We start from the raw sequence: 22,683 nt of genomic DNA, 5'->3' as shown, positions 1-22,683 counted from the left end.
CTGAACTTAAGCCATACAAAAGAAGGGGGGCAGCATGTGTTCCATGGAGTTTACTATAAAAATTTACGCCAATTATCGTTTAACTGTACTCATACCTGACCAAATGATAAAGACGCATAGATCAGATTGTAGAAACCAGGATTGTATCCCGCCGAAGTCCCTTGATCAGTCCAATGGCTTAACCATGTGCTACTTGAAACTCGTAGAACTTCAGTAAGGACATAGCATGTAAATAGTATCATAACCACCCATAGGCCCCCTAATGCATCCTTATACCTGTACCCAAAAATTGGATCAAGTCTTTCAAAAGAAGCCATTACAAACAGGTTAACTGAAGAGAAAATCATTAAGCACAGACTTTATGGTATACGATCCCATATCAAACATTCAGTGGAGAAATCGTCTCTTTCCATTCTCCCATCACCCCTATTTTTTTTTCTATCATTCTTCTTCTGTTTTAATTTCTCTCTCTCCTACATTTTGCATATCTTTATAATCTCAATATTTATTGTTCCAAAATCTTCTGTCTCTATCTCGATCATCTATGGCTTCCAATCCATGTGCAATTTACCTCACACATCTAAAATCCCTTAAAAATTATGAGCTCTTCTTGAGAATTGCATTTTGAATTTATGGTTCTTGAAACACTGCTTCATAATCTATTGGATACTTTAGCATAGTAGTTGAATGGTTTCATTTTAGGACTCCGAGTTTGATTCAATGTGGATGATGGAAGGAATATCCATATTGGAAAAGGAAGTATGCATGTTGTTCATATTTAGAAGGTTAAGGAATAAAGAAACACAATGCAACCAGTTTTTAGCATGAGAAAAGCATCAAGGCCCCTGTTCCAATAAGAATCCCACTATATAACCATTAAGAAATAATAAAATTTGATTTGCCTCAGTTTTTCAAGGTTTTAAGGGTGATGCAGAATAAATCAAATAATTTTCTATGGCAACGCTTGAGGATCTAGAAGAACTGCATATCCTATTAAAAATTCAAAAATTTTGACCATTTATCTTTTTAATCAATCATCATTACTAATTTAATTTCTCATTTTCAATAAACTAAAAAAGTACAGTTTCTACTAACAGAATTGCCACATAAATTAAGGTGCCATTTTGTTACCTTCTCAAGACATTCAAACTGACAACGCCAGTTTCACGCTCTTCCTTCTTGATAAGAACAGACTTGCCTTCCTTCACTTTATTTGTAGGGTTTGCATTCTTCGAAAAATCGCTCACCGATCCATTTGCAACAGGCGTCAAAGAGGTCTTAGGATCAATGGTATCAACCTCTTCCTTTTCTTCCTTATATTCTTCCACCTTTCCCGCATTTTCCATTAGCTTTTGGAACAGTATGCCTTCATTAGAAAGCTCCTCAAATGTTCCCTCCTCTTTCACCACACCTTCATGGACCAGAATGATTCTATCGACCTGTGAGAGAAAATGTAGCTGATTTGTGACAAGGACTCTGGTCTTTCCTCTTAGTTCTCCCTTAATGCATTTATCAAAAACCTGAAGATCATTAGCAACACAAGTTAGAACACTAGAAGATAATCTTAAACAATAGTTATATAAAACTTTCAGAATTCCAATTCGGTTGTATTATTAACTTTGCAAAAAAATAAATGGAAAAAATATATTTAAGAATACGCAGCATAGTCAGAAATGTGCAAAGAGATGTAGACACAAAACAATTTTTTTTATTGGCATTGGTTGTTCAAGAACAAAGTCCCAACCAATCCCAGGGGTGCATAAGCCCTCAATAAGGAGTTCCCCGCAAGTGCACCTCTGGAAAGGCAACCTCTAGGGGTAAAATTTTAAAAGATAAAAATACTTAGTTCATCCACTCTATTCAAACTTTATATTATTTTTTTATCAATAAAAATTTTTTTATTGTGCATAAAATAGACAAAGGCCCAAGTATATGGGACATATACAAGAGCGTCGCCTATGCATGCTAGTTTAGCGATACAAGGAAGTCATGAAAAGACATGCCATTAAAATCAATTACAATCGACCAATGGAGTATGGTATTGAAAAATAAACTTCTAAGCTCATCCATTGACTATTCTCGATCTTCAAAGCTTCTTGCATTTCTCTCCCTCCAAATACAACACCATAGGCAAATTGGGACCATCTTCCACATTGTTGCAATCTTAGGGTTGCCCCGGATACTTCACCAAGAAGCTAGGAGGCCAATTACCCTTTTCGGCATCACCCAAGCTAATCGTATCCGAGCGAAGAAATCATTCCACATGGTCGTAGCAATCTCACAATGTAGTAACAAATGATCTACGGATTCTCCACTCTTTTTGCACATACAACACCAATCCATGACTATGATGTGGCATTTCCGTAGGTTGTCTATTGTGAGTATCTTCCCTAATGAGGCTGTTCACACAAAATAAATTGCTTTCAAGGGTGCTTTCGTCTTCCAAATTCTCCTCCATGGAAATGGATTTATATTATGCATGGTCATGGCATGATAGTAGGAACGGACTGTGAACTTCCCTTTCTTATAAGGGTGCCAAAAGATCTTGTCTTCAGCTCCCTTCATTATACGGGTGGAGTACACTAGATCATAGAACTCGAGAATACGTCAACTTCCCAATCTTGTGCATCTCTAAAAAATGTAATGTTCCATTGGAGATTACCATTAGATAGGATTAAGAGGTCCACAACTGAGGCTACTTTCCTTCTTGCTATGCCATAGAATTCGGATAAGCTTCCTTGAGTGTCCTTTCACCTCACCATACATCATGCCAAAATTTGATTTTGGATCCATCACCCACCTCAAAACAGATATTTCTTGAATGTGTCTCATCCTCTTCTTATGTGTTTCTATAGTCTCATCCCATATGGCCCACTTACCTCATTCGAACAGCATCCTCCCCATGGTTCACCAAACTCCATAACCATCCTCCCCATTGCAAGTTCTAAATACCCAATCCTCCTTCCAAGATAGGGGGATCCATCAACCACCTCAAAACGGATATTTCTTGAATGTGACCCATTCTCTTCTTATGTGTTTCTATAGTCTCATCCCATATGGCCCACTTACCTCATTCAATCACCATCCTCCCCATGGTTCACCAAAGTCCGTAGCCATCCTCCCCATTGCAAGTTCTGAATACCCAATCCTCCTTCCGAGATACGAGAACACTAGATCTTAGATTTTACCAAATGGAATTTAAACCCCTCCCCCCCAACCCCCCCAAAAAAAAAGAACTCCCTTTGAAGTTTCTCCATGCGATGAGCCACCTTGGTGGGAAGAAGAAATAGTGATAGAAAGTAGGTTGGCAAGTTGGATATGGTAATTTTGATTAATGTGACCCTTCCACCTCTAGATGGGTACATCTTCTTCCAACTAGCCAGTTTCCACTCCATTTTTTCTATTACATCCCAAATAGATTTCGATTTGAATGAGGCATCGAAAGGAAGACCCAAATATTTCATCGGTAGTTGGGATATCATGCTTTCCAAGATGTGGGCCATGCTCTCCACATTCGGAGCATTCCCCACTGAGACTACTTCTGATTTAGCCAAGTTCACCTCCAATCCCAAAATAGCTTCAAAGCATAAAAGGAGTGCCCTCAGAGATCGAATTTGATCACGACTAGCACAAAAGACTAGGGTATCATCAAAAAATAATAGGTGAGATATGTGAAATGAGCTAGGATTTGCCTCCCCCACCATGAATCCAGATAAGAACCCACCCTCCACAACCTTTGAAATCATCTTGCTAAAAGCTTCCATTACAAAAACAAAAAGTAGAGGAGATAGAGGGTCACCTTATCTCAAGCCTCATGCACTTTTAAAAAAGCCCTTTGGTGTGCCATTCACCAAGACAGAAAAACAAATAGTAGAGTACACTGTTTGATCAAAGAACACCATTTCAAGCCAAAGCCACATCTCTCAAGCATTTAGAGCAAAAATCTCCAATTGACTCTGTCATAGGCCTTCTCCATATGAAGCTTACACAAGAGTCCTTGCACTCCTAACTTGAGTCTACCATCCAATCATTTGTTGGCGATAAGCACCAAATCAAGATTTTGCCTCCTTTGGGCAAAGGCGTTTTGAGGCTTTGAGATTAACTTCTCAACTACCATGCTCAATCTATTCGCCAAAACTTTCAGAAGGATCTTGTAAATTCCACCAAAACTAAAGGGCGATAATTTTTTACCTCTACAATGCTAGGTCTGTTTGGAATGAGTAATAAATGTTGCATTGAGACTCTTTTCAAACATACCATTTTCATGGAATTCATTAAAGACCCTATCAAATCTTCTTAGATCACTTCCAAGAAAGTTTGGACAAAAAACCCTAGAAAATCCATCCAGACCTGGAACTTTGTCACCCGCCATGCTTCTTAACACTTTTCTGATTTCTGTTTCTTCAAAAGGCCTCTTATGCTGTCCTGCTTCTTGCAAGTCAAGAGCATCAAAGTGGAGTCCATCTAGTCTCGGTCTCTAAGAGAATTGTTCTGAAAGCAAACTTTTATAGTAGTTGACAATGTGATCTATGATCTCAGTGTGGTTGGAAGAAGCCACTCCATGGACCATCAACGTCTCTATGGGCATTGTTCCACCTATGCAAGTTAGCCATCCGATAGAAAAACTTGTTGCATTTATCCCCTTTCTTCAACCAAAGTGCTCTCAACTTTTGTCTCCAAAATATTTCTTCCAACAGAGAAACCCTTTCAAGGTCCACAGATGCCTAAGTTTTACGAGCCCTCTCCATCACAGATAATACCCTCTCCTCCTCTTCTCCCTCCCATCCTTTGAGTTCCTCAAAAAGGGTAGTTTTTTTAGCTTCCACATTGCCAAACACTTGCTCATTCCATGCCTTCAATTTTTTTTTTCAGAGACTTCAATTTACATGACATGATATAACTTGGAGTGCCATGAAATTGATAAGAAGGCCACCATTACCAGACTCAATCTAGGAACCCATCTGATTTCAACCACATGCTTTCAAATTTGAAGGGCCTTGGGCCTCCGTGAATACCTCCACAATCAATAAGGATGAGAAAGAGATCTAAGCAAGTCACTTTTGGATGAGTTCAAGGTAATGTGCTTCCCATTCAGGTGATACTAGGACCTCCCCCCCCCCCCCCCCCCCCCCCCCCCCCCCCCCCTTCCTCCTCCTCCTCCTCCTCCTCCTCCTCCTCTCTGTTATCGTAACTTTAGGCCTTTTTTAGTTTAGGCTTATTTTGGACCTAATTTGAGTTAGACTTGCTGCTTATCTGATTGACTACTTGAGCATATTTCTTTAAGTGTTTTTTCATCATGTCTATTGAAAATACCATTATTCGCTTTACTGGAAAGAATTTTCCTACATGGGAATTTCAGTTTAAGATGCTTTTGAAAGGAAAAGTATTATCAAATCATATTGATAATTCTGCTAAGGTCCCTACTGATGAAAAAGAATTTGCTCAATGGGAGGTCAAGGATGGCAAGGTAATCTCTTGGCTATTAGGGACCATTGAGTCTCACCTTGTGACCAATCTTTGCTGTTTTACTACGGTGTATCATCGATGTCTTCCCCCTTCTGCAACGCCCCTTCCAGACACTGATCCGCCATCTGATTCTGCGGTTCCTATACGTCGACACTCCACCTGGGTTACACATCCTCCATATAGGTACGGTTTTCCTCACATCTCACTTACTGCCACTCTCGACACTATTTCTATTCCTCACTCTTATACTCAGACATCCACCCAAGCATGTTGGCAGCAAGCCATGCAAGAGGAAATCCAGGCTCTTCAAGACAATCACACTTGGGACCTTGTAATTTGTCCCTTTGATGGCAAACCTATTGGTTATAATAGGTATACTCAGTCAAGTTTCGAGCTGATGGCTCACTGGACAGATATAAGGCTCGTCTCGTGATTCTTGGGAACCGACGGGAGTATGGTATTGATTATGAAAAGACATTTGCACCTGTTGCCAAAATGACTACTGTGCGGACTATCTTGGCACTTGCTGCATCGTAAGGGTGGTCTCTTCAGCAGATGGATATGAAGAATGGTTTTTTACATGGGGATTTGAAGGAAGAAATCCATATGTCACCACCTCCCGACATGTTTGCTACACATTCCTCAGAGGTTTGTCAGTTACGCCGATCCTTGTATGGACTGAAGCAGGCTCCGCGTTCATGGTTTGACAAATTTTGCTCTAACCTACTTGCTTTTCATTTTACTCAGAGTCAATTTGATTCCTCTCTTTTTCTCCGCAAGACTTCTGCAAGAATCGTATTACTTCTCGTATATGTCGATGACATTGTGATTACTGGCTTCGATACTAAATTAATTAAGCAATTACAACAACATCTCAAGGCCTCTTTTCACATGAAAGATCTTGGTCCCCTGTAGTACTTTCTTGGCCTTGAGGTGCAGCTTACTCCAACTGGTATATTGTTACACCAGCACAAATACTCGCAGGATGTTATTTCATTGGGTGGTCTCCAATCGGGTAACTCTATTTTTTCTCCCTTGGAGGTAAATCTTAAGCTTCGTCAGGAAGAATGGGAGCTTTTATCAGATCCATCCTTATATCGATAGCTTGTTGGGAGTTTGAACTATTTGACAATTACTTATCCTAACATTTCATTTGTCGTGCAGCAAGTCAGTCAATTTATGCAGGCTCATCGACATCTTCATTTAGCTGTTGTCCGCCGCATTATCCAATATCTGAAGGGCACCTCTACCGGCGGGTTGTTCTTTCCTAAAGAATCTTCCTTACAGTTGATGGGGTATAGTGATGTTGATTGGGCTGAATGTGCAGAAACTCATTGCTCTGTTACTGGCTGATGCATGTTCTTAGGCAATGCACTAATTTCTTGGAAGAGTAAGAAACAAGACAAAGTTTCCAAGTCCTCTACTGAGTCTGAGTATCATGCTATGTCTTCTGCATGCTCTGAGATCACATGGCTTCGTGGGTTATTGGGGGAACTTGGTTTTCCTTAGCTGCATCCCACTCCTCTTCATGCTGATAATATCAGTGCTATTCAGATTGCCGCTAATCCTGTATTCCATAAGCATACGAAACATATCGAAGTCGATTGCCATTCCATACGTGAATCATTTGACAAACATATGATTACTCTCCCTCACATTTCCACTGAATGTCAAACTGCCAACACATTTACTAAAGCTCTTTCTCGACACCGACATCAGTTATTGGTTGACAAATTGATGCTTCTTGATCCACCAGGACCAATTTGAGGGAGGATGTTACAGAGATACTTTTATGTTACACACATACTTTGAGTAACTTTCTATATTTAGATAGTATAGCAGATAAATAGGCTGGATGTAAATAGACTTAACGTGTAAATATGTATGTGTACAGTAAAACCAGCAGCAATTAGGTGCTGGAATCACGCTGAACATTTGGCACTCTGTAACTCTCTTCTATATAAATGAAGGAAATCAATGAAAAGAGGTATTCAGACCAATCTTGACATATATTACCTCCTAGTATGAGTTTATAAAGCTGAGAATCCTTACCTAACTACTCCAGCACTTCTCTAAAGACTAGATCCCCAAGTCCTCAACAACTCAGAAGTCCACTAACTAGACTTCCCAATATTTAACTCCAATAACAGATCTCCAAAACTAACCCCATTCACACAGTAGTGCTTCATTAATATTACTCAAGCCTGTGCTTCATTAATACTACTCAAGTCTGCATGGTTGGTACTGCTCAAGTCTGCATGGTTAATGATAGTAGTACCTTCCTTATTTACCTTTCCTAATATGTATTATATATACTTCCTTACTTAGACAGATCATGTTCCTTACTTAGACAAATTATGTAAATAGTCCTAATTTCCTTTTGTAGACAGATTTCATTACTGTAAATTTGGCTTGATTCTAGCCTTGTATCATGCACACTTGTGCCTATATAATGAAAGGAAATCCTCACAAATGAGGTATTCAATCCAATTTGACATGGTTTCAAAGCCGTAACTTTGAAATATTTCTAGTTCTTTCTAGTGGGATTTTATTTTGTTGGTAGGCAACAATTTCAAGACTGTCAGCATTTTCTGTGAGTTCCTTAAGGGGCTGCGGTTTTTTACCAGGTGGGTGACAGTTGTTGATCTGTCGACACTATCTGAGAAGTTTTTTGGCTGCGATAACTCTTGGAGATCAGACTGGGAGCTTTGTGTTCTTGTTTATAGGCTGTCGGCAATTTTGCCTTGGCTGGGTGTGGTTCTATCGGCACATTTGTGAAGGTTAGGCTTGGTTGGCAGCTGCTATAATTCTGTCGGCACCTTCTGTGGTGCTTGGGCAAGTATTTTTTTTGGCTACACCTGTGCTTTGTTTTCTTTCTCTAATTGGCATCATGTCTTTCTATTCTTTTACTATGAAGTTCACAGGTAAGAACTATTTTGCCTGGGAATTTCAATTTCATTTATTTGTTCTTGGATCATATAGATGGGAGGGCTCCGGCTCCTACTAAGCTTCTTAAGTTGGCTCAGTGGAAGATCAAAGATACTAGGGTGATGACATGGATTTTAGGATTTGTAGATCCTCTTAGTGTTCTTAATTTGAGGCCATATAAGACTGCTAAATCTATGTGGGAATACGTAAGGAAAGTGTACAATCAGGACAATACTGCCAAGCATTTTCAGTTGGAGTACAAGATTGCCAGTTACACTCAGGGCAATCTCTCAATTCAAGATTATTTTTCTGGATTTAATAATCTCTTGGGAGAATTTACTAACCTGATTTATGCCAAGGTACTGGAAGAATCTCTCTTTGTTGTGCAAGAAGTTCATGAACAAAGCAAGCGAGATCAGTTCTCTTTTTTTTTTTTTTTTTTTATGTCGGGGAAGCACTCCAAAGCAAGGCCCTTCGGATCCACCCATGCAGAGTAAACCCCGATCCCATGCACCGCACCCTCAAAAGTTTCCCTACACCAAACTGGTTAAATCGCTGACTTTTCACTATGGGATGTGGCCCCAAAGAATTGTTTGCACCCATGAGGTGTTGAACCTTGGACCTTGAAAAGAGTGATACCCCAAGACCAAGGCCTTCACCACTTGGGCCAACCCCTTGGGGTTGCAAGATTAGTTCTTAATGAAGTTACGACCTGAATTTGAAGCCACGCACTCCAATTTGATGAACCGTGATCTAGTGCCTTTTTTGGATGTTTGTTTTGGGGAGTTATTTCGTGAGGGCAGGGTCTTGCCACATAGACCACTTATTAGCACGATAAAATGATACCAAATGCAGTGGCTTATTCTGCTCACGGGAAAGGCAAGGGACGAGACATGCAGAAAGTTCAATGCTTCAGTTGCAAGGAATACGGACATGTTGCTGGGAATACGGACATGTTGCTGCCCAATGTGCGAGGAAATCTTGCAACTACTATAAGAAGCCGGGGCATATTATCAAAGAATGTCCTATTCGTCCCCAAAATCGTCAGGCTAATGCTTATTGGGCTACTGTGGGTTTCTCTCTTCCACTTCTACTGGTGACTCCTCTGCTCTTACTATTGAGATGGTCTAGCAAAGGATTATTTCAGCATTTTCAGCACTAGGGCTGCAAGGTAACAGTTCACTTCCATTCTTATCGTGGCTTGTTGATTCAGGTGCGTCTAATCACATAACTAGTTCTTCTAATACACTTAGCAATGTTTAGACTTATAATGGATCATCCTACATTCAGAATGCTAATGGTAGTCAGTTACCTATTCATGCTATTGGGGATGTTAATTCCACAGTTAGAGATGTTTTTGTATCTCCTGAGCTTTCCACTAGTCTCATATTAGTAGGTCAGTTGGTTGATAACAACAGTGATGTTCGCTTTTCCCGTGATGGTTGTCTTGTGTAGGATCAAGTGTCAGGGAAGATACTCGCGAAGGGGCATAAAGTTGGATGTTTATTTCCTTTGCATTTTTCCATTCCTACTGTTATTTCATTTTCTTGTAATACTGTCAACAATAAGGGTGAAGTATGGCACAAACGGTTGGGTCATCCTAACTCTATTGTTTTATCTCATTTAATAAACTCTGGTTTGTTGGGCAATAAAGATCAATTTTCTCCCCCTCTCTCTTTTGATTGCCCCATATGCAAATTAGGTAAAAGTAAGTCTCCTTCTTTTCCTTCTCATGGTTGTCATGCTGAAAGTTGTTTCGATTTGATTTATACTGATGTGTGGGGAATTTCTCCTGTTATCTCACATGCGAATTATAAATACTTTGTTACTTTCATTGATGATTATACCAAGTGTACTTGGATTTATTTTCTTCGTTCTAAATCTGAGGTCTTTTCTATTTTCCAACAATTCATCGCCTACGTTGAGACTCAATTTTCTTCCAGAATCAAAATTCTATGGTCTGATTCCGGTGGTGAATATATGTCTTGTGAGTTTCATGATTTTCTCCAACAAAAAGGCATTTTTTCTCAGTGGTATTGTCCTTATACACATCAACAAAATGCTGTCACTGAACGTAAAAATAGACATTTGTTGGATGTTGTTCGTACTTTATTGCTCCACTCATTTGTTCCACCTAAATTTTGGGTCGAAGCATTATCTACAGCAGTTTATTTAATTAATAGATTGTTGTCCAGTGTCTTGAATTTTGAAACTCATTACTTTCATCTTTATCATCAGCATCCTCGTTATCTTGATATGCATACTTTTGATTGTGCTTGTTTTGTTCATTTGCCATCCCATGAACATCATAAATTATCTGCTCAATCTGTTAAATGTGCTTTTATGGGTTAGAGTGTTTCACACAAAGGCTATGTTTGCTATGATCCATATACTAACAGATTTTGCATTTCCTGTCATGTTGTCTTCTTTGAAAATCAGTTATTCTTTTCTTCTCATGTTGAGTCTTTGCCTAAGATGCATGTTTTGTCGCATTTTGATGACTTGACTCCTAACCAATTCAAAGCTGGACTTGCATATGAACGATGACGCCCCACTTTGCCCCTTCTTGAGCCTGATCCGCCATCTGAGCCTGCTCGAATTGTATCTTCTACCGGTGATCCGAACAACCCCATAGTTCCTTGACGTTCGACCAGAGTGTCTCATCCACTAGATCGGTATGGTTCTCGCATACCTCTCTTCATGTTACTTTGTCTTCCATTCCCATTCCGTCAGGTTATTCCGAGGTGGCTAAACATGACTATTGGCATGGGCGATGGATGAAGAGCTTTGGACTCTTCAAGATAATCATACATGGGATGTTGTCCCTTTTCCTGCTAAGGTTAAAGCCATTGGTTGCAAATGGGTTTATTCTATTTTCCTGCTAAGGTTAAAGCCATTGGTTGCAAATGGGTTTATTCTATCAAGACTTGTTTTGACGGGAGTTTGGATCAGTATAAGGCACGTGTGGTTGCACTTGGCAATAGGCAAGTGTATAGGGTGGACTATGAGGAGATTTTTGCTCCGGTTGCCAAGATGACTACGGTGCGGACTGTCTTTTCTGTTCCTGCATCCCAAGGTTGGCCTCTTCATCAAATGGATGTTAAAAATGTCTTTCTTCATGGTGATCTCAAAGAAGAGCTATACATGACCATTCCACCTGGTTTGTCATCTTCTTCTTCCTTGGATGTCTGTAAGTTGAATCGCACATTACATGGGCTGAAACAAACTCCCCGAGCTTGGTTTGATAAATTCTAATACACCTTGCTTCAATTTTCTTTTAAGCAGAGTCAATATGACTCTTCTCTATTTCTCTGCAAGACATTTACTAGCATTGTTCTTCTGGTTTAAGTTGATGATATTGTATTGCTGGGACGGATTCCGCGTTGATCACACGACTGCAACAGCATCTTCAAGCCACATTTCATATAAAGGATCTTGGTCCTCTTTCTTACTTCTTGGGGTTGGAAGTTCATACTGATCCATCCAGAATTTTTTTGAATCAACATAAATACACTCAGGATTTGATTACTTTAGCTAGCGTTCAGGATACTTCTCCGGAAGTAAACACGAAGTATCGTCGGGAGGAGGATGATATCCTTTCCAACCCTACTATGTATCGACAGTTAGTGGGTAGCCTGAACTATTTGACTATTACTCGACCTGATATTTTATTTGCTTTCCAGCAGGTTAATCAGTTCATGCAGGCTCCACGTCATCTACATTTAGCTGATGTTCGTCGTATTATTTGATATCTTAGAGGATCTCCTAGTTGTGGCCTGTTCTTCCCTACTGGGAATTCTTTTCCCCTTGTGGCTTACAGTGATGTTGATTGGGCAAGATGTCCTGATACGCAATGATATGTTATGGGTTGGTGCATGTTTCTTGGTGACTCTTTGATATCTTGGAAGAGTAAGAAACAGGATTGTTTTTCCAAATCTTCCACCGAATCCGAATACCGAGCGATGTTCGCTGCTTGTTTTGAGATTCTATGGCTTCGTGGTCGCCTAACTGAACTTGGTTGTGTTCAATCCAATCATACTCCTCTCCATGCTGACAACACTAGTGCCATTCAGGTTGCCGCAAATCCTGTTGTTCATGAACGTACAAAACACATCGAGGTGAACTGTCATTCCATTCGGGAAGTCTTGGACACTCGTATCATTTCTCTTCCTCATGTTTCTACTAACCTCCAGATCGTTGATGTGTTTACAAAGGCCATGACATGACAACGTCATCAGTTTCTTGTGGGTAAATTGATACTTCTTAACCGACCAGCATCAATTTGAGGGAGGATGACAGCAGGACCTTCCTTATTTAGCTTTCCTAATCTGTACATATATACTTCCTTACTTAGACAGATCATGTTTCTTACTTAGACAGATTATGTAAATAGTCCTAGTTTCCTTTTGTAGGCAGATTTGATTACTATAAATTTGGCTTGATTTAGACAGATTATGTAAATAGCCCTAGTTTCCTTTAGTAGTCAGATTTGATTACTATAAATTTGGCTTGATTCTAGCCTTGTATCATGCACACTTGTGCCTATATAATGAAAGGAAATCCTCACAGAGGTATTCAATCCAATTTGAGAGTTAATACTGCTCATGTCTGCATGACTGGAGAAGAAATATAACCTTAAGGGTGGTAAATGGACTCTCATTAAGAGTACACTATCTAACCTCCCTACGTATTTTCTTTCCTTATTTCCGATACCCGCAAGTGTGGCTTCCCGCATCGAGAAAACTTTTCGCAATTTTCTTTGGGGAGGAATGGGGGATGAAGCTAAAATCCATCTTGTGGGTTGGGATAAAGTTTGTTCTCCAATTCAATGGGGAGGTTTGGGGGTGCGTAATGTAAGGGTCTTCAACAAAGCATTATTGGGGAAATGGTTGTGGAGGTATCATAGTGAAAGAGAGGGCTTGTGGAGAGAAGTGATAGAGTCTAAGTATGGAAGTCTTCGGGGGGGTTGGTATTCTAACGAAGTCAGGGGTGCACATGGAGTGGGATTGTGGAAAACCATAAGAGCTGGTTGGGACAGATTTTCTCATTTTTTCAGAGTTACAATTGGCAGCGGCAACAATGTTTTATTTTGGCATGATGTTTGGTGTGGGGACATGGCTCTTAAGCAGGCTTTTCCTATGCTTTACCAAATCGCATGTGATAAAGAGGCTCTTGTGGCTGATTTATTGATACGCTCTAATGGTGCTGTTCATTGGAGTGTGAATTTTTCAAGAGCGGCGCAAGATTGGGAACTGGACATGTCTGGTTTTTTTGACTCTCTATATGCTATATCTCTTGGAAATGAGGTTAGGGACAGGATGTTGTGGAATCCAAGTGGAAATAAAAAATTCTCGGTGCGGTCCTTCTATTCGGCTCTTGTGGGCCTACACCATGGTCATAGCTATCCTTGGAAAGCTATTTGGAAGTGCAAGGTACCTTCCAAAACTGCTTTCTTTGTCTGGACAGCATCTATTGGGCGGATTCTTACCTCGGATAATTTGAGAAAACGTGGGTTCTATATTTCAGATTGGTGTTTTATAAGTGTGATGGGGAATCAGTTGATCATCTCCTATTACACTGTAAAGTGGCCCAATGCCTATGGGATGACGTTTTTAGTAGGGTAGTGGTGGCATGGGTCATGCCTAGAAGTGTCCGGGATCTTATGTGCTATTGGAAAGGTATCTGGGGAAACGTTCAAATCGCTGCTGTGTGGAAAATGATACATCACTGCATTATGTGGTGTGTGTGGATGGAGAGGAACAAGAGGTGCTTTGAAGATATGGAGCACTCTATGGCTGAACTGAAACGTTTTTTCTACTGTACCCTGCTTTCCTGGGCTTCGGCCATTATTTGTAATACAGATGATCTCCATACTTTGCTTGTAACTCTCACTAGTTCTTAGTTGTAACCTGGCATGATCTTTGTATACCTCTAGTGTACTCAGGCTATGCCTTTTTCTTTAATAAAATTAATTTTTACCTATCAAAAAAATATATATATAACCTTACAAGTAAAATGGACAGCTGATCATATTTACAGGCTTCTCAAGAATTCAAAAATAAGTGAAAAAAAATGTGCATAAATTAAATAACTTATTGCGTTTAATTGTACACTTGTGAGCATGCTTATTCACTCTTGTATTGCATGGCATGTTGAATAGTCTAGTTCATTTTAAAATATAACCCAGCAGACTTTTTTTTACTAACCCAATCTAAAAAACGATAGATTGAGAGAAAACTGGCCTAAACCTTGAGAGAAGAGATTATTGGAGCCACACCTTTGTAACACAAACACAGATTATATAATCTATATACAGCTTGAGATAGAATGTAGAAGCAGCAAAGGCAAAATAAGTGAATGAGTATTGTCTAACATGAAACAGTTACCTGTCGAGCCACATGGGCATCCAAAGCGCTTAAGGGGTCATCAAAAATGTACACGTCAGAATTAGAGTATACAGCTCTGGCCATGGAAACTCTTTGCTTTTGCCCGCCACTAATATTGACTCCTCTCTCACCAATCTCAGTAAGATCACCTCCCTAATTATTAAGCACGCAAAGACATGTTAAATTGAAGCCTACAATAGTTGAATAATATGTTACTTCATGACAAACATCCTTAACTTCATTAAAAGACATTGTGAAATACTTACAGGTAATATGTCAAGGTCATGCCGCAATGCAGTTACATCAATTGCCATCTCGTATCTTGCTGATTGAAAAGCAGATCCAAATAAAATGTTATCACGCACCTGCAAAGTAAAAAGAAAATATGTAAATAAAAACCAAAGGTCACCAAATTCACATAATTAACAAAAAATGACCACTAGAGCTAAATTAATTTATTGAAGCTACCCTAACCATTTTTTTGTTAAGTAACAAGCAGAATTGTCACTTAATCTGCATGTGTACAATAGCAAAGTTTGTAAGATTGTTATGAAACAAATTAATTTTTTTAAATGATACATTTTTGTTTTAGACAATATATATCAGTACAAAATATAAGCTTTCTTACAGTAGCATTGAAGATCCATGAAACTTGTGGAACATAGGCAACTGTTCCTCTCATAACAACACTGGCATCTGAGATTGAAGGAAGTTCCCCAAGCATTGCAGAGATAAGTGATGTCTTCCCTTCGCCAGTACTGCCAACGATTGCAACTAAGCTACCAACAGATATATCCAAATTGATATTTGACAGTGTGGGCCTCTCTGCCTGGAAAGAAAAATTAAATTCAGGAAATGCTACTTTCCCGACAAAGAAGAAGAAAAACCTAGAAAGTGTACAGTATTCATAATATCCCCAAGTACAAGACAACGCTCAAGCAATTTCTTTAAAAAGGAGAGCCCATAAGATAAGGCTTTTCAGCCGTGGAGCTGAAATTCAAGAAACTACCTGAGAACTGATGGTATCAGAGAATAATGACATTACTCAGGATTCATCTCAGTACCATAGTGCTATCAGAAAACATGATTTTTACCCAACTAAATTTATGTCATTATGTACTCTACATGGGAATATACATTTTAACAACACAAAATAACTAAATATAATAACAATGAAAAAAATATCAAGATTATTACATGCATTCATTGTAGTAGAGTGAATTATGTCAAAAGTTATTTAAAATGAACCAATAATAACTGTAAGCAAGAAACAGAAGTCAAGCCTAAAATGGTAATGTGTCATGATAATACAAAAATGTGTGTGATAATGTATGTACACATGTAACCCACAAAAGAATCTACATTAAAAATAGACCTTAGAGTCCCAAGAAAAGCATCCATTCTTGACTGAGATAGCTGGCTGTCGTGGATCAAGGGGTGGGTTTGGTAGAAGAATTCTCTCTTCAGCTAAGAGTAGTTCCTCCAGTCGTTTTAAGGATACATTTGCATTAACCGCCTGCCAAATTAAGGCAGCATTAGAAGGAAAGAAACAACAGTGTTTCACAAAACAAGGAAGCATCAAGGGCCAAAAAACAGACAACCAGTTTAAGTCTATGAAGAAGTAATTCACATTATCACTATTAAAAAAAAATGCTCTGTTACATACAAGCCGGCATGTAAAAACACAACCTACTAAGGGACCCATTAATGTTTTAAAAAAAGTTGAAAAACCAATCATTTTGGTAGCTAATGTGGAAGACTTCCACATCGACGGTATTTTTGGTGTGTTAATAAAGAGGCTCGTCAATAGATTTTTTATTTAACAAGCAAGTTTTCGAGCGAAAATTTTACAACCCAATGAGTCTTTCACCAGCAACCATGCTTTCCACATTTCTAAGATGGAGAAGAGGTGCCATTTGAGCTGGACTTACAGGAAACAAGTTACCTGTGGAAATACTTAAATAGGAGAGTCAATCATATGAAATTCTTAAATTTGCAATCCCACCACCAAGGTACACTAACATCTGATGAAAACACGCACTAGTTTGACAAATTTCCCCTTTCCCACAAGCTTTCTCATTTTGATGTCCAAAAGGCACTATATATGACATGACTACAACGCCCTAGTCATATCAGGCCAAAAAAATAGAGGGATCAAGCTAAAAAAAATATAAAACGACGAAAAGAGAGATCCAAATGTTTGTCTCATTGGAGTGAGGGGCTTTAGTGATAAAGGGGTATGAGGGGTTCCTCCAAATGGAATTATAGGGTAGTAATATCAAAGTGTCCATGGGAACAGAAAATTGTCAGCTGTGAAATCACAAAATCGCAAGATTTTGTGGCAGTACCACTAAATAGTAGAGGGAATAATGTTTCCACAGTGGTCTTCGGGATGATGATTCCTGTGGAATTAACCTAATTGTTTGGTCATTTGTTGTGGCAGCAAGTTTTAAAGGTGCTACCATTAACATAATGTGTTTAATGTGCATCGTGATTTGGATGATTAAATTGATAGCTTCAAGGAGATTCACGATGGTAATGACGAATTAGTGGAAATCTCTGGTAGTTGGCAATCCTTTTTCTCTCTCAACCCTTTGTTTTCAGTCATCACTATGACTTTCATCTGCCTACAATTGGTTTGTGTTGGTATTAACTGTTACTCTCTGATTTCAGAGCAATGCTTCAACTGATGAAGGAGATATCTGCTGAGAAGGTATGCTTGCCTCTTGATAACAGTTGAAATTTACAAGAATAGATAAACCATCGTTGACCCTAGTATTGAGAAGCGAACGTGGAGGGTGCAATTAATAGAAGTCGTGTTGTTGCAAAAAAAGGTCAAAGTGACATTAACAACAGTGGGTTGAAAGGGAAACTTCCTTGGAGAAACAGAGTACCAATCAAATAGAGGGTGCAACAGAATAGCAGCAGTGTGTCGGTGGAGGGAGGGAGGGGGAGAGAGAGAGAGAGAGAGAGAGAGAGAGAGAGTCAAAATGGGACAAGAATAGTTGGTGCAAATTGCCTCAGTAAAATACCTCAATGCCTTTCCGTTCATCTTTTCCCCCATCTTTTCCCCTCCTTTGCTTTGTGTCTCATGACTACACTGCTCTACAGCTTTATAAATTCCTTTCTTGTTTTACATTTTAAAAAAAATATTTAATTGTTCAAACACTAGCGCTGGAAGAACAACTTTGCCCAAGATTTTTCACTTGTAAATTAACATCAACATGAGTTGGATGGAGTTTCTCATATAGAAGAACGTCGCTGGGTTTGTCAGACATTTCATGGTATTTGAAATTTTTTATTTTATGCAGCTCTCTTTTATTTTCCTTTCTTTATCTGAGTAATTACAGTAGTTTTAGTGATATTATATCTCTTTTCCTAAATAAAATAACCTTTTGGCAGAAAAGACAAACAAGCAAAAAGGAGTTAAAACCTCATGTGCAAAAAGTGAGAAGCCTAAACAACAGAGATTCAAAACATTTTAGGCCACTAAACTAGATAGCATACACAGAAACCTTATATGAGGAAAGCCAGTGACCTATAAGGGAGGAGAGAGAGAGAGAGAGAGAGAGAGAGAGAGAGAGAGAGAGAGGACAATGAATTAGATTTTCAAAAGCATGAGAAATGATATACGGGAAGATGGTATGACATTTGTGTACACCTGATTACATAACACAATAAAGCGAATTTTCTGAAATTACCAAATCACTTAAAACAATGGTGATAATGTTTATCAGTATACTTTTACCTTATAATTCTCTTAGAAAAGAAACAGACCCATTTGAACTAACCACTCCCGTAAACCAAGCCACTACTTCAAGATAACATTTATACTATCCAGAGAAGATACTCAAAGTCTAAATATGCAGAGAAATTTCATAATCCAATAGACAACAAACTTTTTTTTTTTTTTTTTTGATAAGTTAGACAATTAAATCAGTTCATATTCCAATAGACAAAAAGTAGAAGCATTTCTTTAGATTTATACTTTAAGCATGATTAAGAAACACAACATAAGAACAGTCTTATACAGTTACATTTAATAATTTCCTAAGGATCAGCAATTTCAATGTCCCTGAGAATACACTACTACTCAGATTAAGTAACATAGAGCAGAATAGGTAAGCAGTCAAACCACTAACATAATTATCTATCCTGTCTACATGCAAAAGCATTGCACACCAGCAGTAAATGAGATTTTTTATGAAGGTAAAGAAGAAAGAACCTGAGTTATTATATTGGGAAGCATGAACAGGGGAAAGCGAAGCACAGCAAACAGAGAAAGGGAAGTAAACGCTCTTGCAGGTGTCAGATCCCCACCGAGCAAAGTAAACATCCCAAATGAAATCACAGTCACCACAACTGGAATGCTATTTAGTAAAAACATATTGCACTGCAAAACAAGGTGGAGAGTCAGGAAGGAGAAGATGGCATTTGCATGGTCCCCATGCTTGGCATCTATTCTCATGGAGAAGATAGGACCCTATGATTAATAGCTCATGTCAAAATATAACCTGCAAATCACATGCCCAAATATCATGGTGTAACATCCCGACCCATATTTTTTTAGGCTTTATTATTTGAGGATCTAGTATTGAGGAGATAGGTTTGGATATGAAATTATGGACCTAGATTCAAAATGGAGTAGGTTCAGCCCATTAGGCCCATATATGGATGGATAAGCCCAAATATTTTCTAGCCAAAGCTCATTTGATTTTTGGCTGTTAAATCCATTATAATTGGAAACCAGTCTCATTTATGACTCCTAAATGGATCCAAAGAATAGCAACATATATTCCCTAGAACTACTATCCATTTGGATTCCTAGAGCCCCTTTTGAAAACTGAGTAAAATTCGTACAGCCCTATTATTAGGTTTTTCAGGTCTCATTAAAAGGATTGTATGGCCCGAAAACTAGAAATTGCAGAGGCTGTTGTGAGTCTTGAAAGTTTTTATAGCAATCCCATGTATTGTTCTTCAAGAAACCAATCCCTAACCCTAGATAACAGCTTCAATTTCAGGAGATTGAAAAAAGAACCAGCCTCACCCTATCAAGTCCAACCCTTTTACAGCAACTTCAAGTAGGTGATTATTGACACGTTTGTTATCAATAGAAGCAGAAAGGTAAGCAGCATGATCATACCCTTAGATGGATGGTAAACAATGTTTTTAAAGTATTATGTATGGCCCTTTATTGAAATTTGATTTTTACGCACCAATTTATGATATGATAAAAGTGAGTTTCAATGTCATGTTATTATATGTTTTACATGCATCATGATATGTTTTCATTTACGATTACAATCAGCTATGTCATTATGTGTTCTACATGCATCATGGTAAGAAAGATAAAAGAAAGTTATGATGAATAGATGTGCAAGCCACGGACCTAAGCGTGGCCCACCATAGTATGTTATGATAAGTTCAACGGTTCCCCTTGTGGGCACAAGTAGTGGAACCGGTACACAACCCTGCACACAAGGGTTAAGGAGTGCTGCCCAATAAAGAAAGTGAAAGACAAGTTTAAAGAGCTATGCATAGTACATGTTACGTGTTTATGTTAGTATAAGTATTAAAGATGCACACTTTCAAGAAAACCTTATGTTTATTATGTTTATTGCATGATGTACTAGGTATTGAGTATTCCAACTCATTTTGGTTATTTTTTTTTTTTTTTAAATGTCAACTATAGAAGATAGTGTCGAAGAGTTAACGGCCAGGCATAGATAATGTGTCATGGGATTTTCAGACTTAGTTAATTAAGTGTCTTTTCTTTTCATTAAAAGATCAGTTTTAAAATTTCTTGCCATGAGACTATATTTTTGTTATTTTTTTTGGGAATTTATTTTCGATAAATTAGGTATTTTTATTATGTTGTTACTGCAAACAATTACGAAAGTACGTAACACTCCTAACCTATGAGAAGGGGGTGTTACACATGGGTATATAGTACATGGACCATCTGAACATAACTAAAAATTTATCCATCTGGAAAGACATGGAAAATCCAAAAAAAAAGGCTACATCTAGTAACTAGATATTCTTAGAAGTGTAAGCACTACACAATATTATCAACTCTGGCTAGAAACAAGGACGACCAAGTAGATTAATTTTTGTTTTCTTTTGCAGCCATACAAACAGTCACAAATGCATATCGGCCTTGTTTGTTTTCGCAGATGAGATGAGATGAGATTAGTTGAGATAAAAGTTGAAAATTAGATAAAATATTGTTGGAATATATTTGTTTAATATTATTTTTTTATTTTGAGATTTAAAAAGGTTGAATTGTTTATATCATTTTGTATGGGATTTGAGAAAATTGTAATGATGAGGTAAGATGAGAGAAGATGAGATGAAAAGTTTTCTGAAAGCAAACAAGGCCGGTCCATCTTTATCGCCACTACATGCCAAACTTATTAGTCTGATTTCAAGCTTATATTTGAAGCCCATCATATTGATGTCAAATGCTGACCTATGTGTATCTCCATCCATGTTATAGTTTGATCCAGGACAGGATTTGGAAAATAATAAAAATAATACTATTTTTATCGGGAAAAAATAACCCCCTGCATCAAGCTATAACATGGATGGAGATACACAAGAGGTCAGTGTTTGATATCAATATGATGGACTTCAAATCTGACCAATACTATCCATATCATCATTAATACTGTGAACATTGCCACTCCTACACTAATGCTAACATGTAATGACCCAGAGAAAGCTAAAGCCACATCTGGATTTGTTCTCCAGAATAACTAATTTTTTTTTATAAGTTCTCCAAAATAACTAATTAGTGTTATAATTAAAGCTCCTTAGAACCAATGCACCTTTATCATTCAGACTCATTCATGTCTATCACACTACTCCCACCCAATGTGGAACTTACTGGGGCATTACATAAAGCATATGACGAGTACTGTTTTTCTTTTTTCAAATCTTGTCCTGCTCGAGAACAAATCTAGGGGACAATGAAATCATTATGCATTTTTTTTTTCTCTTTTTTGGGCTGGTTAGCATGCACATAATTTTATATGCAACAAAAAATATGAATTGAGTAATACAACTATATAACATGTATTGAAATAACACTGGCGCAGAACATAACAGTAATTTCCAAATTCTTCTAATATTAAGAAACAAAAAGTAATTTTTGAATGTGACATGCCATACCGCTCCTAGTAGTGATGCTTTACGGAACCAAGACAGTTCTTTCGTCCGTACACTTTCTACTTTAGATTGGAAACTGCTCTCCCATGCATAACATCTGAATCATATTAAGCATATACAGCCAACTCACCATTATGCACATATATCTCACAAAAAACCAAAAATATAACTCTGCAAAAAAAAAAAAAAAACCATACTTCACAGTGTCCATAGCTGCCAAAATTTCATTCATGAGACTGATTCTCTTGTCTGTACATTGTAACCCCTCCTTAGACCATTTCTGCATTTTTCTTATCAAAAACGCCTGCTCCCACAATATTTTACAAAGATTAGAAACAATCTATTTCAACAAAAAATTAAGGTAAGATGCACGGATGAAAGACAAAATAGAGCCATAATAACATCTAACCAACTGGCTAAAACAAACAAAAAAAAATTTGATCCTCTGAGTACACGGTCAGATTGATAGACTTCAGTTTACCTATGAACAAAATTCATAGATCCAAAAAGCAACATAATTAAACCTCAAATTTTTTGGTAACAATTAATATTATTGAATCCTAAAGTTAAAGTTTCACGAATACCATGATTAGATATCACAGAAGTTGTACTTATCAAAAAAAGATATCATAGAAGTTGTAAAATGCAGAAATATGTGAGATACTGCACTGTTTTTCATCTTGTTCCCATAAAAGCCATGTCAAACTCACACAAAGGCAATCACTTCAAATTT

The 22,683-nt window shown here is 38.0% G+C and overlaps 1 protein-coding gene across 2 annotated transcripts in view; it reads right to left on the bottom strand.

The window, feature by feature from the left end:
* The window catches only part of LOC122276093 (ABC transporter C family member 2-like), a 45,397-nt gene that overhangs the window by 5,532 nt on the left and 17,182 nt on the right, over positions 1–22,683 (bottom strand). For both annotated transcript variants that reach the window (XM_043085556.1, XM_043085557.1), the window contains exons 14-22: positions 22,148–22,254; positions 21,954–22,047; positions 19,006–19,173; positions 16,156–16,296; positions 15,409–15,609; positions 15,047–15,145; positions 14,781–14,933; positions 1,132–1,520; positions 96–276 (exon numbers count right to left, since the gene is read on the bottom strand). In XM_043085556.1, coding sequence (XP_042941490.1) covers positions 96–276; positions 1,132–1,520; positions 14,781–14,933; positions 15,047–15,145; positions 15,409–15,609; positions 16,156–16,296; positions 19,006–19,173; positions 21,954–22,047; positions 22,148–22,254 — 1,533 coding nt within the window. The remainder of the gene's footprint in view (positions 1–95; positions 277–1,131; positions 1,521–14,780; positions 14,934–15,046; positions 15,146–15,408; positions 15,610–16,155; positions 16,297–19,005; positions 19,174–21,953; positions 22,048–22,147; positions 22,255–22,683) is intronic.

This window comes from Carya illinoinensis, chromosome 9 (assembly GCF_018687715.1).
Source record: "Carya illinoinensis cultivar Pawnee chromosome 9, C.illinoinensisPawnee_v1, whole genome shotgun sequence".
In the NCBI taxonomy this organism is placed as follows: Eukaryota; Viridiplantae; Streptophyta; class Magnoliopsida; order Fagales; family Juglandaceae; genus Carya; species Carya illinoinensis.
The sequence above is the reverse complement of the archived record's forward strand: the minus strand, read 5'-3'. Positions and strand labels throughout refer to the sequence as shown.